The sequence below is a fragment of the Ascaphus truei genome, chromosome 1 (genome assembly GCF_040206685.1).
Source record: "Ascaphus truei isolate aAscTru1 chromosome 1, aAscTru1.hap1, whole genome shotgun sequence".
Classification (NCBI taxonomy): Eukaryota; Metazoa; Chordata; class Amphibia; order Anura; family Ascaphidae; genus Ascaphus; species Ascaphus truei.
In genome coordinates, this window is record NC_134483.1 from 352,045,283 (window position 1) to 352,063,725 (window position 18,443).

At 44.5% G+C, this 18,443-nt stretch overlaps 1 protein-coding gene across 2 annotated transcripts in view; it reads left to right on the forward strand.

Moving 5' to 3' along the window:
* The window catches only part of EMCN (endomucin), a 131,520-nt gene that overhangs the window by 96,241 nt on the left and 16,836 nt on the right, over positions 1-18,443 (forward strand). For both annotated transcript variants that reach the window (XM_075609167.1, XM_075609177.1), the window contains exons 7-8: positions 13,096-13,188; positions 17,908-17,932. In XM_075609167.1, the coding sequence (XP_075465282.1) occupies positions 13,096-13,188; positions 17,908-17,932 (118 nt within the window). The remainder of the gene's footprint in view (positions 1-13,095; positions 13,189-17,907; positions 17,933-18,443) is intronic.

The window sequence follows — 18,443 nt, forward strand, 5'->3', positions numbered from 1 at the left end:
TACTGAGTGGGACATTAAAACTATATACCAAGATAATATATATACATACACACACATATACATACATATATATATACATATATATATATACCATAATATTGAGTTAAGTTATGGTGAGTAAAAAAAGTGACAAAAACCCTCCACAGGAAAGCAAATACGCAAATACAACTGTATGCTCATCTGCATGTCTTAGGCAGGTCTGCAACCCCGCCTTTCCCCATTATCACCCAGCATACAGCACTTCCACTGCAGCAAGGGATTCTGGGAAATGACATGCAAATGAGCACACATTGTCACTTTTTGCCTCAAAAACCATTTTTAACATGGTTCCCTATAGGCTTAAGCTTGCTGCATGGTCACAGCTCAGGTGCATACCCAGAAAACCATGGTTTTCTGGGTATGCACCTGAGCTGTGACCATGCAGCAAGCTTAAGCCTATAGGGAACCATGTTAAAAATGGTTTTTGAGGCAAAAAGTGACAATGTGTGCTCATTTGCATGTCATTTCCCAGAATCCCTTGCTGCAGTGGAAGTGCTGTATGCTGGATGATAATGGGGAAAGGCGGGGTTGCAGACCTGCCTAAGACATGCAGATGAGCATACAGTTGTATTTGCATATATATGTATGTATGTATATATATATATATATATATATATATATATATATATATATATATATATATATATATATATATATATATATATATATAAATAATCAAAAAATAAATAGATGATACCGTTCTGTGGCTAACGAAATGCTTTTATTTGTGCGAGCTTTCGAGATACACTGATCTCTTCTTCCGGCGATGTTACAATGAATGAAGCATAAGGTTACTTAAAAAACAGTGTCTCTTGGAATGTTATCTGTGCTGTTCCTTCCCCCGGTGTGGATGAGATTTATGGCTAGAGGTGTCAAAAGGTAATGAAAGCAAGTGAGGAAAGAGTGTGTATGTGTATCAGTGTGAATAAAAATGAATGGGGAGCCCACAGTATATACAGTGCTTTACACAAGGCTCGCACAAATAAAAGCATTTCGTTAGCCACAGAACGGTATCATCTATTTATTTTTTGATTATTGAAGCTCGGCTAACACGGTACTGATACATATATATATATATATATATATATATATATATATATATATATATATATATATAAAAATATATATATATATATGTAGCCATGCATAATAATGACTGCATACATCTTCCCTGTTGGCTGTAAGTCCTGGTAAGTATAGGCCTGCCAACAGTAGTTATGGAGGTTTTCCCTCACACCCTGGTGTGGTGCCCTGTGTAAGGAAGGAAGTGGCTGTATGCTCTGAGTCCCTGGATAGTGACATCAGAGATGCGCCTGCCCCCTGAGGTATAAAGGGCACAACACTGTCAGTTAGTGTTGTTGAAAAGTGTTGCAAGGTTGGCAGAGAAGCATCTGGTAGAATGTATCTTCCTGCATAAGGGATTGGAGGAATACTTTTGTGACCCTAGTGCTGTAACTAGCGGTAGCAGAGTGACCAATCAAGTCTGTCTAAGCCACACTGTGTCCAGGGACCTGGCACAGTGGTGATCTCCCTAGGAGAAAGGGAATCCCACTTCAATACGGGAGGGCGTACCTGGCAAAGGGACAGCACGGAAAGATGTGCGGCTAGAGCCGGCAGCTGCATGGGGCAGTCTGCTACATCCAAGCATATAATAAAGATGCCTTGTTCAAAGAAACCCCCACTGTGTGAGTGTGAGATTACTCTGCAGTGGCGGTCACCACCGAGAAGGAGTTCCTCACCAGGACCATCTCCCTGCGGAAGCATAGATCCTGATGAGGTGGAGGCGCTGCACGTGAAGTAAGTTGGACTCGTACCCACTACCTCAGCGACCTGTCCTGATGATATCCCCTAATAAAACCAAGCGGGAGACTCAGGAGTCCTGTTACTTGCAGGTGCACCACCACACACGACCTTGTAATGGGGACCGGTTAGACCACACGGGCCAATGTGAGATTGGGTGGGTCAGACAAGGGGGGTCCAGCCGTTACAAAAATATATATATATATATATATATATATATATATATATATATATTGTTGCATGTAACTATTCCAGCCCTTGTCATGTGAGGGAGTTGCAATTCCAGCCCTTGTCATGTGAGGGAGTTACAATTTCAGCCTGCATTGCTGCAGCAGACTGTTTAATTAATCTCAGCTGAGCTTTACCCTTACTTACCTAGCATGCTTTCTAGCTCAGCTTTTGATCAATTATGCTGCTGTCCCTCACCTGGTTTGAACCATAGTATTTATTTGACTGAGTTGCCTTATGCTTGCCTTGATCAGTATGCTGCCTGCTGCTCTCTTCCAGGCTCCCTGGTGTCGCTCTCATGTCTGACCCTCCTCTTCCTTCCTGGACAAGCTACGCTCATGTAGCGGTCATGTAAAATGCCTACAGTCATCTCTCCTGCTGGCAGCAAGGCCTGGTTAGTGTGGGCATGCCAGCAGTAATCATGGAGGTTTTCCCTCACACCCTGGTGGGGTGCCCTGTGTATGGATGGGACTGGTCACATGCTCTGACTCCATGGTTAGTGATGTCAGAGGTGTGTCAGCCTCAGAAGTTACATAAGGCACAGCACTGTGTCTAAAAGTGAGTTGCTGAAAGGTACTAGTTCAAGGCGAGTACAGTTGCTGGAAGTTCTACCTGAAGTCTGAGTTGAGGAAGAAGTTCTGCTAGAGTGTTAGTTATGTTATAATAACTCCATGGGAGACTGTGTCCAGGGACCTGGCACAGGGCAGTGATTCCTGCGGGAATAGTGAATCCCTCATCTAGGTGACATACCTATCAAAGGGGAGCACGGGCGAGATGATCGGCTAAATATACCCCATTGTGGAGGGCAGCTATGCCCACCGTGACAATAAAGATGGAGCTGATCAGAGAAACCCCTGTGTGTGAGAGTCCAATGATTACACAGGAGGTTGCACCACCGAGGAGTTCCTCGTCAGGATCATCCCCATGCGGACGCAGGGACCCTGATGAGGTGGAGGCACTGCACTGGAACTAGGTGAGATTCAGCACACTACCTCAGCTGCCTGTCTGGACGGGTCCTCCCCACACACCATCATGCGGGAGACTCAGGAGTCCTGTAGCCAACAGGTGCACCATCAGGCATATCTACACTGTAATGGGGTCCGGTTAGACCACAGGGGCCAATGTGAGATTGGGTGGGTCGGGCCGGGCCAGAAATACCGTTACATTTGGAGGCGAGTTGCTGAGATCAGATCTGTCATCAGGACAGGCTCTAGCTAGGCACACTGGGAAACAGGGATAGGGTCTGCTGCCACTCTGTGCTGCGTAGGGACGGATCTAGGGGTGGTCAGGGGCTGACGGGATATTGTCAGTTCGCAGGGACAACCTAGGGGCCTGAAAGGAGTGAGGGGTTTGGAGCCGGGCTATAGCTGACCGAGTCACCTTGAGGCAGTGCTAGTTGGTAGGATGCCAGAAGGGATAGCCTGTTAACTTGGTCAGGAATCCTGGAGAGGGTCTGCGCTAGGCTGACCAAGAGAGGTAGACGCCCCAAGTACTGCATGGCAGAGCCAGAGTACCTAGCCCATTCCAGACACTCACCGTAGGGAGCACAGACTGGGAGGAAGGAGTCACAGCAGACACTGAGAGAGTGAGCCTAGCCTGAGGTAGTGCAACACTGGGTCACACCTAGATAAGGTACACATGTGGTGGTGCATCTGAAGCTAATCTTTATTGTACCGGTGTGGTGGCTGCCCCGCAGAGCGGAGCCCCATGTACGATAATTGGTACGAGAGTGAGACAACCCAAAGAATGGAGGATCCGCGTGGGGCGGAGAACATGAAATGGCGGACAGAGGCTGATGGGGAGGGCACCCGTGGCGTGCAACCCACTGAAGAGCAGACTGTCGCCGAGTTATCATTAACCAGTCTGCTCTGGAGCGGAGCGAAGGCTGTGGCTGCCCCATTTTTATCCTGCTTAGGACAGCGAGGGGCCACCCTTGAAGAGTGTGAGGAAATTGTAATAATTGGGGGAGAACCCCGTGAGGAAAACAAACAAACGGACTTTTTGGGCTTAAAAGTCAACCAAAATGGCGGTTCCCGCTTGCTAGGGACACCGCATGGGACAGTCACAGAAAATGTGGCTGGTGCAGGACTTGCAAAAAGCTGGCCGGGAATGGCGCGAACAGCAGAGCCCCGCCCTGATGGGGGGTATGGCGCGAAAGCTATGGCTGCGCCTGCATGGACAGTGACTCACTCAGCCCCTGTGCTGAGTCAACCGCTTAGTCTATGGGACCCTCCCCTGATTTCTACCAGGGGGAGTGACTTTCAACTATGGCCTGTGGGAATGCACCCACTGGGCCCAGGGACTGATATCCAGACGGCGCCACTACAAAAAGTAGTTCCGGCCGTGGAAGAGCCGTGCAAAAAGGATGGTTATCTTGCACAGAGGGCGGCTGCCAGGAGAAGGCGGGAACTAGCCGCGGGAAAAGACCCCCACCCTTGTGGTGAAATTGGCGCGAAAACGCTAACCGCGCCCACCAGGACTGAGAGAGGTGCGGCCTTAATTAAGGGGCATGATATTCCTGTGGGACCCGCCCATTATTGCAACCCCTAGGGGCGGGTTCCAGCTCTGTCAGAGAAGGGAGGAGCCGAAGCAGGGAGTGGCGGATCCAGCAACTTCCATCAGTCAGTTGCGAGGAACCACTGAGAAGGAGAGACCTGTACAGGAAGTGGCTCCTGTAAAGAGAATGGCCTGCTCCTCCACGGTGGGCACAATGGTCTCTACACAGCCCTACTCAGTGCCTGGCGGGGTGCTAGTGGTGAGGGTGGCCAATACCGAGACGGTGGTTGGGCTATGCCTACAATGCGGGCTGCCCGGTGGCACGGTCAACACGGCGGCACGTTGCCCTCATTGCGGGACTTTGTACCTGTGGCCTATGCCCACATTTATTCCTATACAGCCTGCTGACCCCCCAGTGGACGTGACAAGGCGCTCCGCCGTGTCCCCGGGCGCGCTATGGATCAACCGCGCGAGTCCCGGAGACAAGGGACTGGAGCCGGTCAAGTCGGCTGGGTCAGTAGCGATCGAGGCGGCTGAATCAACCCCCGCGTTCGGGGAAAAGAGACTGTCACCCCGCCCGGAGACCCCTAAGTCAGGAAAAGGGGATTACTCAGACGAGGACCTCCGTGAGCTGGCGGTGGTAAAAGCGGAGCTGAAAAGGCAGACCGGAAGGACGACACCCCGTGGGGTGAGTGGCAGGACGTCCCCCGCAGATCGGCGACCCGACCGACGGAGTCCCGCCATCCCAGGACCTAGCGGAGACGGGAGAGAGACGCCTACACCCCTGCGGACGGGTAAGCCAAGCAGCCCTATTACTTACCTGGTTACAGCGGACGGCGAAGCGCTGGAGGGGCCGCGCCAGGCCCAAAGCGCACGTGGAGGGACGGCATCACTTCCGGCAACGACGGCGGAGCAACCGGATGTCGTCATAGAGGAAGAGATCCCGCATGGGGGTCCCACGCCAGATGGTGGCGTTTCCGGTTCCGGGGAGGACGTCACTTCCGGTGGCGACGGCGGAACCCATGAAGAAAAAGCAGCGACGCTTCGGCGATCGGGGGAAGGTCCCCGATCACTTACAAGGCCCAGAAATTGGAGAGACGATCTCAGGACTGAGGAGGGTGAGACATCATCCTTGGACCAGTCTACGGACAGCCAGGAGCGGGTCGTAACCCCGTGGGGTCCCGTTCCGTGTCCCTATGCCCAAACCCCCGCCATAGTTAACACCCCTACCCCCATCCCACGGTCACCGGGTTCACCGCCTAGCCTGGAGTACGTGGACAATTCACAAGGGAGAGAGGGAAGACGGACTGGGGAAAGGCAGCGCAGTGGCGCTACGGAGGGCGATTCAAGGGGAGGAGGAGAATTGAGAGTGGCAACTACAGCACCCCAACCCGTAGTAAAGGCCTCGGGGTCGTTTAGGTGGTCCGTACCGCGATCTGAGAGGTCATCAGGGGTATTTTCCATGGACGATGACAGGGACTCAGGAGGGTCAAACAGATTTCGGGAGAACCGGTGGTGGGCCCCATTATTTGAAGGGTACTCGGCCTGGATGGACCGCACTCGGTTCCTCATCCGGCGAGAGGATGTAGTGGACTATTGGTGGGCGGTGGGAGAGTTTACCCCAGAACAGAGGGACAGAGAGCTGCAGGAGCGATGGCTGCAGTTTGAGAATAGGGAAATAGAGCCTATGGGTCCTAGCATACTATCAGACCCCGTGGATCCTGATGAGCCCCTATCATGGGTGTTGCCTGGGAGGGCAGGTAAGGCTGACCTGACTAGAATTAGTAGGGCCGAGAGAACCATAATGGCTCGGTATAAATCTTCCCACGGGTTGGAGTACCCGTATGTCCCTGAGCCTCTCATGGATGAGATAGAGGACAACCGGGATAGGTGGCTTAGGGAGGCCATAGAAATGCACCTAGTGGGGAGAGGGAGTTCCGTGATAGGAAAGAAGGCCGAGGAACGGATAGAACATTTAATCCGTATATGGGCCATTGGGAGAAATATCTATAAACACAGAGTAACATATAGACCAGAGAGGGGATTACCCAGGCATTTCTCAGTAACAGTTCTGGATATGGGGGGTAGGGAAGTAAAGAAACCGGACCCCTATCACTATTTTTAGGTGGTACTGTGCATTACGCGGGTCCGTGGCTGCTGGTCGGGGCGGGCTTGGCGGATGACTGTATTCATGTGTACTGCATTATGAGGAAATTTGTGTGATGTTAATTATGTTTTCTGTTACAGTGCTTCCTGGAAAGAGGTATACAAATTTAGGTCCCAGCGAGGACGATGGGATTCACCAGGGGGAGAATGTAGCGGTCATGTAAAATGCCTACAGTCATCTCTCCTGCTGGCAGCAAGGCCTGGTAAGTGTGGGCATGCCAGCAGTAATCATGGAGGTTTTCCCTCACACCCTGGTGGGGTGCCCTGTGTATGGATGGGACTGGTCACATGCTCTGACTCCATGGTTAGTGATGTCAGAGGTGTGTCAGCCTCAGAAGTTACATAAGGCACAGCACTGTGTCTAAAAGTTAGTTGCTGAAAGGTACTAGTTCAAGGCGAGTACAGTTGCTGGAAGTTCTACCTGAAGTCTGAGTTGAGGAAGAAGTTCTGCTAGAGTGTTAGTTATGTTATAGTAACTCCATGGGAGACTGTGTCCAGGGACCTGGCACAGGGCAGTGATTCCTGCGGGAATAGTGAATCCCTGATTTAGGTGACATACCTATCAAAGGGGAGCACAGGCGAGATGATCGGCTAAATATACCCCATTGTGGAGGGCAGCTATGCCCACCGTGACAATAAAGATGGAGCTGATCAGAGAAACCCCTGTGTGTGAGAGTCCAATGATTACACAGGAGGTTGCACCACCGAGGAGTTCCTCGTCAGGATCATCCCCATGCGGACGCAGGGACCCTGATGAGGTGGAGGCGCTGCACTGGAACTAGGTGAGATTCAGCACACTACCTCAGCTGCCTGTCTGGACGGGTCCTCCCCACACACCATCATGCGGGAGACTCAGGAGTCCTGTAGCCAACAGGTGCACCATCAGGCATATCTACACTGTAATGGGGTCTGGTTAGACCACAGGGGCCAATGTGAGATTGGGTGGGTCGGGCCGGGCCAGAAATACCGTTACACTCACATGCCCAGTCTTCCTCTTCCCCTGGGAAAAGTTACTGTATGCTCAGTTACCTAGCCATCCTCTCTCCCCGTGCAAACTATGTTCACGTACCCGGCACCTTCTGTTCTGTTCCTGGGTTAGCTCCTAGTCGTCCCCAGGCAATCTAATGTACACTCACCCGGTCATCTTCCCTACCTAGGCAAGCTGCTCTGATGAGCCCAGATGTTTTCCCTCCCTAGGCAAGCTTTGCTGACACGCTTGCCTCCAGAGACAAACTATGCTCACGTGCCCGGCCATCCTGCCTCCCTGGGCAAGCTATGCTTTCATGCCTTGCCTTCCTCTCTCCCTAGCCATTTCCCCCGCCACCCCCCCCTAGAACTTCCCAGGTTTGCTCTCACTCCTGGTCGCCTCTGCAGGCAAATACTGCTGTCCAGACAGTGTTTTCATTCACTTTACACCAACCTTTTCTGTTTTATCCTGTCACAAATAACAATGCACGCATTACAGACATTTTAAAAGGCAGGCTCGACCCATACAATACATTAATTTGTATATATAGATTTCCAATGTTACAAAAAGTGACTAAAAATGTGTAACTGTACCTGCAATGAATTTGAAGTTACCCTATAAATGACATATTGTTACCTTATATATATTTATTTATATATTTATTTATAAAAATGTTTTACCAGTAAGTAATACATTGAGAGTTACCTCACATTTTCAAGTATGTCCTGGGCACAGAGTAATTAAGACAAATAATACATGGTTACAAATACATAGTTACATAAGTGAGCAGGGTATACATCATATTCAATGGTATAGTGATAAAGTGAAAAAAGGCGCAAACAGATAAAAGGGTAGTCACTATACTTAAAGGGAAAAAAATAATATAAACTCTTCTAATGAGTGAATAAGACAATCAAATAACACAAAAAGTGAAATAGTGATGATTGCCACACTAACATCTACCACTGACTGATTGTCAACACTGCTGTTTTGACTCTTACATCTTGTAAGTAGCCACCCTACAGGAGCCAAGATTTTGGAAACTCATTTTCCTTATTCCCATTCCCATTGCACTTAGATCTGTTTTATTTGTGTTATTTGTGTTTCTTCCCTATGCTCCCCCTGGATTTCGTGTTACTATACATCATATACAAGACAAAGCGTGCACAGTTAAAGATAATATATATTATAGGCGTACAGTATGTTACAAACCTGATTAAAATGGGAGACAGCTTTAGTTTTGAAAGAACTTAAACTGGTGGTGGATATGAGAGTTTCTGGTAGGTTGTTCCAGTTTTGGGGTGCACGGTAAGAGAAGGAGGAGCGGCTGGATACTTTGCTGAACTTTGGGACCATGAACAGTCTTTTGGAGTCTGATCTCAGGTGATAAGTGCTGCAAGGGGTAGGGGTGAGGAGCTTTATCAGATAGACAGGTAGCTTTCCCAGAAAGTAATCTAGTAATTTGAGCATATCGCAGTGATGTGTGTTGTAGTTGCATTGGATAACAAAACGGCATATTGAATTGTACAGGGTGTCAAGGTTGCTAAGGTGGGTTTGGGGTGCCGAGCCATATACTATGTCCCCATAGTCGATAATTGGCATTAGCATTTGCTGTGCGATACGCTCTCTGACCAGCAGACTATGGGCCTCATGCAGAGAGCAGCGCAAAAAGGAATCTCGCCATTTGCCGGCGAAAATGGAGCTTTAAACCGCCGGAAAAGGCAAGTTTAAAAAAAAGCGCCATTTTTTTTTTTTTTTGCTTGAAATTCGCCGCGCGGCTGGAGAGTTTCTAATCTCTCCAGTTTTTTTTTCTGCCGTATGCAGAGAGCCGCAATCGCCATCTAGTGGCTGTTCGCGCCAAAAAAATGGCGCGATTTTCAACATTTTTCCTCTCCACCAAGCAGCTGGCGCTCCGCGGCCGGTGGAGGGGAAAAAAAAAAAACGCGATTTTTTCCCCACTAGTTTCAACAGCGCTCATAGCGCTGGTTGAAACTCTCCATATGCAGAAAGGCTTGTAAATGCAGTTTTCTGCCCTTTCTGCATATGGAGAAAAAAACTCTCCAAAAAAGCTAAAAATTTTCCCCCTCTCCAATTCTAAATAGCGCTGCTCTCTGCATGAGGCCCTTAGGGAGGATTTGTTCTTATAAAGTACACCTTTTTGGCATAGGTTTTGGTTGTCAGGGTATCAATGTGCATCCCAAATGTTAAATGGGAGTCAAACCATATGCCCAAGTATTAAAAACTAGTAACAGAAGTTAGGGTGGTATTAACGTTGGTTTTGATCTGGAGCGCAGTCATTGGAAGCTTTAAAATTTAACCTTGGTCCCAAATACTACTGTTACAGTCTTGTCAGTGTTTAAAAACAGCTTATTTTGGGAGATCCAATTTTCAAGTCTCAAAAAGTCAGATTATATTGTATGTCTTTATTTATATAGCACCAAAAGTGTACTCAGCGCTTCACAAAGAATACAGTACAGGGAATTATAATTATACAATAAGTGCAGCAAAATCAGACAATTAGAAAGGAAATCCCTGCCCCGAAGAGCTTACCGTCTAAGAGGTTTAATGGGAAACTTACAGACAGTAGGTGAGGGAGTAAGTGCTGTAGATGGCAGTGCTTGATCACAATGTGTGGTAAGAGTGACTGAGTGTGGGACAATAGCCATGAGTGCAGGCTATTGGGATTCTTGATTTGTGGGGTGAGATTTAAGGCTGGTCAGTATTAAATGAAAAGGTTAACACCATTTACAGGGGAAGAGGTGGCAGGGACGCCTGAGTGGGATCAGATGTGTATGTGTGACTTCAGGCTATGGGGAGATCCAAAGCAGTGGGAAGGAGTAGATAGAAGGTGTGAATAGAGGATTTGTGTGTGTGTTTTTTATTGAGGGGTATAGAAGTTGTTGGGAGAGGGGTGTATAAATAATGGTGCAGTGGGGATTGGGGATGTTGGAGAGAACAGAGACATTCACAATTGAAGATTGAAGTATGTGGTGTTCAAGGTTGGAGAGGCTATGGCTGTGTGCATATAGGTTTGTGTCATCTGCATACATGTGTATGGAAGGTTCCTTACAAGCTGTGGGAAGATCATTAATGAACACTGAGAAGAGTAGGGGAACAGAGCCTTGCGGGACACCACAGGTGATATCCAAGGGGTTGGAGTTAGAGTCTGAGATGGACACATGTTCGGATCTACCTGATAGGTAGGAATGAAACCAGTTTAAAGCATGCTTCCCTATTCCAGAGCTCTGGAGTTTGTTAAGCAAGATAACATGATCAACAGTTTCAAAAGCCTATGCAAAATCTAAGAATATTGCACCAGTGAGTTGTCCCAGTTCCATTCCACACTAGATCTCATTGCAAACTTTTAGCAGGGTAGTTTCCATGGAGTGGTTGGGGCGAAAGCCAGATTGGAATTGCCTTGGGAAATTTGTCTTGGTATAGTAATCACTTAATTGGGAGTGAACACATTTTTCCATGACTTTGGATAGTATTGGGAGAAGAAAGATTGGCCTGTAGTTTGAGACAGTGTTTTTGTCCCCACTTTTTAAGATTGGGACAACTCTGGCAGTTTTCCAGGTCTTAGGGATATGTTCTTGCGATGTCTTCCAGGTGGGGGGAGTGCTCAATTCTTCAGATAATATGCAGGGAAAAAAGTGGAAGAAATAATAGTGCAGACCATATAAAAAATATGTGCAAACAGTAATCTCTAAATAGGTCTCACTCACAATAAATGGAATGGTAACAGATGTGTCAGAGATCCTTCTCTCTCTGACTGGAGCCCTTGTGTAGTGGAAGCCCTCTGATAATGGTGATATTAAATCTGTGTATCTGGTGGGCTAGATGGGTCCATAAATGTTGAGTGTACCTCCCGAGGGTATGATAAAGAAAGAGAACACACAATTGTTTAGCCTCTCAGATTCCAGTTGTATTTCTATACTGGAATCTATCTATACATGAGGCTAACTCTGTTGCATACGTGCATATTATTTAATCTATTTTTAAGGTTATTTACATTTATTGTTACGGTAATATATGTTTTAAGAATGTATTAAAAGTTACATTTTAACATTAGTAGTGTGCACTCAAGTGAATTTTCTTTTGGAGCACAAACATTTTTGTACTCCTTTTGTTTCCCTGATTCACTTCAATTCACAGCTGCTCCTACTGTTTTTGATAATTATCGATTATACATATCATTTACTTACATCACAATTCGTATGATTTAGTTCAGGCCTGCACAACTCCAGTCCTGGAGGGCCGCAAACAGGCCAGGTTTTCAGGATATCCCTACTTCAGCACAGCTGGCTCAATTAGTGGCTCAGCCACTAATTGACCCAGCTGTGCTGAAGTAGGGATATCCTGAAAACCTGGCCTGTTTGCGGCCCTCCAGGACTGAAGTTGTGCAGGCCTGATTTAGTTGATCACTCCCTATCCCCCTCCTTTTGCTCTCCCCCCACCTGGAAGACATCGCAAGAACATTGGACCTGGACAGTCCTTTAAGGGTGTAGAGCTGCTGTTTATATATTTTTTCACATTTGGTGAAGGATTTTTTATTCACTATATATATATTTGTTTATTTTCTTGTAATTCACATCTGTATATCACTTTTATATCACTTTTATTATTGTAATTAGTTCACTATTAGAAGCGCCCAGTACCATTTTTTTGTTACATTTTCTTAGGGATATGGCCTGCAGAGAGAATAGAGTTGACTGTGGAAGCAATTGGTTTGGCAATGGCTGGGCCACCAAGTCTTAGGAACTTAGATTGCAGTAAATAAGGTCCACATTGGCTGCTTAGTTTTAATTTGAGGAGCGCTTGTGTAATCTCCTCTTCAGATACTGGGACAAATTGAAAACTGTGAGCAGTGTTGGGAGAGGTTGTGGCTATAGGGGTACTTTCAGAATGAGGTTCATGTTTGTGGTTTGGGTTGCGTTTCATTAATAAGTTAGTAGCACACCCCTCAAAGTAATCATTGAATGCATTTGCAATGTCATGGGCCTTTGTCAGAGTAATATCCTCCTTAGTGATATTACTTGGTTGTTGAGGGCTAGAAGGCTGGAATATATTGTGAATAACCTTCCAGAATTTAGCTGGATCTTTATCATATCTAGCAAATAAGCAATAATTATGGTTTATACTCACAATATTTCTTTAAGTATGCAATTTGCAAGGTTGCAAGGTTGATAGGTAGAACAATTCATCTAATTTTAGTGGTAAATGGGTTCTACAGTTTGTTTCTTTCTTATCTCATTTACCACTGAGATCTGACATTGTCTATGCACAATGCCATAAGTTTTTGTAATGGACGATCATTTAATTAAAGACAGGCAGTAGGATATAAGTGAAATCTGGAAAATAAGTGTTTTATGCAACATTATTTTTGCTTATATTTGCAGGCATTTGGACAGCAGTGTGTATTGCTCTGGGTGTGATCGTTTCTATAGTAATCCTGGCGTTCCTATGTAAGATGTGCCAAAGAAAGACGCCAGGTACGAATACATTTCCTGAAACATCAAGCAGGCTATAAAGTATCACTACAAGTGATTCCGTAATAAAACAGATGCACAGAAGATTAGCAAGTTAGTGCATCTCTGTGCGCCAATACATGAAACCATTTTTATATGGTGTTCTTCACAGAGAAAAAAATGATGCTAGGGCTGGAGTTAGAGATGACGTTTAGAGATTGTCTGTAGCGCACATATGTATATTATATATGTAATATTACAATTCAAGTATGCACCACGTTTGGGTGTCAAAAAATGCGGCAAAACTGTGGTCTACTTGTTCTTGGCGTAAAAGATGCAAGTAGACGCAATAATTCCTAATGCATTCATATGTATGAACATGACGCACAAATGTACGAAAATTAATGATGACTTTCTAACAGATGGATCTAATAATTTTAGGTGAGAAATAGATGTTTTGATACAAGGCATTCTTTCAATTCTTTAAAAAAATAAAAAATAAAAATATTCTGTATACTTGGCTCCACCAAGATTATTTTGCTGCATTACTGTGTCTAGTTTCATGTTAAGAGAATTGTTTTTCAAATTAAAACATATATCTACAACATTTAAAATACAGTATATCAACTACCAAACATGTAACACCTAAGTAAACCAAAAATATATTGGGCGAGAATATTTTTGCACCTTCTGTCAGATGTGGGCAAATGCATCGATGGCGTTTAGTTACTACTTGTGCTGCTTTTCATCCAAAGTTTCCTAATGGTTTTATGTGTTATTATTAACCTGCAAAAGAAAAACAGATAAAAGGTATCCGTACAGTTCAGTATGATAGTCATCTGCGGTGTAAAAGAAGCAAAACTATTTAACTGACTGTATCTCAATCACACACAATATTTGTTCATTGCATTGTTATTATTGGCAAGGTCTCTTGTTATAGTTAAGCCAGAGGTTCTCCGCTACAATCTTCAAGACCCCCCCCCCCAACAGGTCAGGTTTTAAGGATATCCCAGCTTGATCACAGGTGACTCAATCAGTGGCTCAGTCTTCGACTGCATCACCTGTGCTGAAGCTGGGATATCCCTAAAACCTGACATGTTGGGGTGTCTTGAGGACTGGAGCTGAGGACCTCTGGGTTAAGGGCTTTAGAACAGCATTGTCACGTAGCTGACAACTGGGAATACATTGTTGAGTATGTAAGATGGTTTTTGACTGTCATTCATACAATGGGTGTATACTGTATACGAAACAACTAATAAATGCAATAGCATGGTATACCAAGTAACACAGCATATAAGGCCAGATTTTAAAGCTGCAGTTCAAGTTGCCATTTAAAAAAAAAAAAAAAAATCCATTCAGTATGTGCATCAATACAATCTGCGCACTGACAAGTGATTAGCTAAGTTGACGATCGATCCGTTCTCCTGTAATCGATCGCCGAATCGGGGGTTATTCCGTTCACTGTTAGGGCTGCACAAAAGTACCCAGGATACGAAGTTCTGTGGGGAATATCATGTGACCAGGCAGGCACTAGGTATAATTGGTGCACTGCTAGAGAGAGGGCAGGGCTCAAGAGCCAGAGCCTGTCTCAGAAGAGGAAGGGGGTGTGACTTTGTAAATGGTTTAGAAACAAAAATGCTTGTTACATTAGAATACATAAAACATTTCTTTATATATTTTTTTTAAATGCTACAAGTATTTTTTCATAGTACAGAACTGATTTATTTAAAAAAAAAAAACACAAATGTAGGATATTGCTTGAACTGCTGCTTTAAACAATGTGCTGTGTCATGATTGTAATAGTAGTAAAGGGAAAATTAGCCTAAAATAACAGTTTTTATACAGATGTATTTTTTAATTATATCAAATATATAGCAATTCGCAAAATGTACTAATTACTTGCTCTGGAGTGGTGTGATTTTATTTGCTGGGTACTTTAAAGCAGCAGTTCAAGCAATATCCTACATGTGTGTGTTTAAAAAAAAAAATCAGTTCTGTACTATGAGAAAATACTTGTAGCATTTAAAAAAAATGTTTTAAAGACATTTTTAATGTTTCTAATGTTGAAAGCATTTCTAAAGTGACAGCCCCCTTCCCCTTCTCATAGGCTCCTTTTCTTGAGCCCCGCCCTCACTCTAGCAGTGCACCAATTGAATCTAGATTGCGTAATATAGGGAGTGGTGCTCAAAAAATCACATGTAGTTCTATAAACAAAGCTTGTTGATTTCTGTTCATGAATGTCCAGGTGCTAGTATACTGTCCAATAAGGAATAAATAGTATTCACCTGAGAGGGATATGTGTCTAGTGGTGTCCACCTGACAACCACATAGTTGAGACACAACAATAAACACAGAATCATATAAACAATATACAGTTCAGTTAGAGCAGTGTGTAACAGGGCACTCTGGCCCGTTACCTGTCAGCTTCAATGACAATCCTGTAGCATCCAGGCGTGCAGCCTGGAGTGCTGAGATTCCAATAATGTAGTTGATGCCAGAACACATCCACCCGACAGCCAAACTTGGGAAAAATCAGAAAAATCCAGGGCAACACAGGATAAATGTAAATGAAACGCGTAGGTGCGTTCATCTAGTCCATCTTTTTCAGCTTGCAATAACCTTATGTTTATTCTGAGTTGCCATGGATTTTTCTGATTTTTTTCCAAGTTTGGTTGTCGGTTGGCTGTGCTCTGGCAGCAACTACATTATTGGAACACCACTTGAATCTAGTAACTGCCCAGTCAGTCATATTCTAGGACTACATTGCCCACAATGCTGTGCAAGAACTTAATTAAATAACCAAGAGCCAGCGATCGACTACAGGAGAACGGATCGATCTGCAGCTTAGCTAATCACTTGTCATTGTGCAGTTTGTATTGATGCACAAATTGAATGGGAAAAAAATATAAATACATTTTTTAAAACGGCAGCTTGAACTGCAGCTTTGACTATAATGGTGTGTATCCTTGTTTACTTTCACCTTGAAATCTTAAATTCATCTAATTGCTATTGTTCATTTATAATTAAACTAAATGTTCTTCACTTTAAAGAGAATTCAACTCAAATCTTATGGTAACCTGGGGTATACCTGAGTCGATGTTCGGTCGGTAGCGCCTCCACCTGTACAGGATTCTGTGATGTAGAATAGCCCCGCTACAGGACCCGCATACAATGAAACACACACTTATGAAAGATAACAGTTTTACTGAACATAAATAACCTAGGATATATATATATACCACGCACGGCCGTACCCTCCAATGCTCCCCTCCTCCACCCAAGATGTGTGTGACAACGCTGCCCCTCTATAGTGTTTGAGTTGGGGCACTGATGCGTTGGGTACCTGCCGGGTGATGCCACACCCGGGATCGCTGATGCAACGATGCTGGGATTTATGGATCCGATGCTGATACTGCGAAGCCTCCGCCTCTATGTTGGGTGGGTCCCTCGTGGATTGTACCACCGTTAACAATGTCTTTATTAATTTAGGTCGATCTATGTCCTGGACCACAGGCCGCAGCCACCGTGCGGCGTCTCCCTGTGTTCGTAACACTAATATTGCTAAGCAAGGCAGGGTCCCTATCTGAGGGCAAGTCCCTATCGCAGCCACAAACTATGTGGGAGTCGGGACCTAGCTGGGGCATAATAGGGGGTATCTGGCCTAGTGCAGATGCTACTGACATCTGCACATAAAACTTACTCCTTCCTTGTCCCAGCTCCAACTGCCACTCTCCTAACTGTCAGCTCACACTTCCAACAACGTTCCAATCTCCCCTCAGGAGATTCCAGCCGCCCTATTGGCTGTACTGTGTCATGTGTTGTGCAGCCCCTGGGGCTGCTGGAACATTTGCATGCGCGAAACTTTTTCTGCGTGCGCGAGCACACAAACAAAATGGCGGCGCCCTTACCGGCTACCCGTCTGCAGCGGAGGTGAGGAGAGCTAAAGGGAGAACCGGGCTACATATATATATATGTATATGCAAAAAAAACAGTAGATAATCGCATAATCCTAATTGCAAAAGTATAACAATTTAATAATATACAGACACAAATAAACCTCATATAGTAAAAGAGAAAATAAACAGTACAAGGACAAATTGAAAATATAAATGTATTTTCACATTTAAATTACTATTATATCACCCAGTTTTTTTTTTCATTTTTGTGCGCTGGTCACTTTTTCTTTGTAGCTATATATATATATATAGTTTATTATTATTTTTTGCACAACACTATTTTAACATCATTTCAATCAATAAAATATTAAAGAATTGAAACTATAACATTTCTTTGCAAATTGATTAATCTACAGGTCACTTGAAAAATTTACGGCAACATTTGAGTTATGATATGAAACCTCCATTCTTGTTGATTCATCTGTCGGGAGAGAGATTGCTGTATAAAGTAATGTGTTTAAGAATCAATACCACTGCCGTAGATGTACGCTACTTCACTTTCCAGCTGATTAAACTATAAAACTACTCACTGCAAACTCCTTGCATTTTCTAAACTGAATCCTTTGTTGGACTTACTGTAATAAATTTATTCTCTTGCTATTTTCATTGTGATATAAAAAAAAAAAGGTCAAGCTACCATAAAACCATGATTTCTTTTTTCCACACTACATCTGTGGATAATGTTCAGGAATTAATATAATGAAATCCGTCGCATTACTGCCTATGTTAGCTCAGATTTGTTTAAAAACACAACTGAAATGACTTCTAAAAATGTGTTTTGTTTCAGCTGTACAGCACACGGGAACAAAAACGTAAGTAAGCTTTTGCCATAATTCTGTTAAGATATGTTGTAGAAAAGTTTTGGTGAGTATCTTTATTTACCTGTCACAACAAAGTGCTCCATTGCATGAAACTCAAGGAGTCTAGTTGACTAAGCTCTCCGAGCAGTAAAACTGGAGCAGAATCAGTGCAAAACTGAACTTCAAATGCACTTGGGTGAGTAAGTACTAAGCCCAAATTTCCCCATATGCACCAGCTGCATCAAAAATAAAAAATAAATTTTGTTTGTTTTCATTTGTTTTGGCGCACAGAAATTGGCAGCGCTTGGCATACAAATGTAAATGGTATGTACTAAAAAAAATATATATTTCGATGCGCCACAAAATCAATAAAAGTGCGTCAAAATCGTCCATGGCGTAAAAGACTATTAATATGTCACTATGTATCAACTGAAAATTGTATTTTATTATTATTATTGCTTTTTTTTTTGTTAGGCGTTAACATATTCCACAGCGCGGTACCCTGGGGACAGAGATTTGAGAA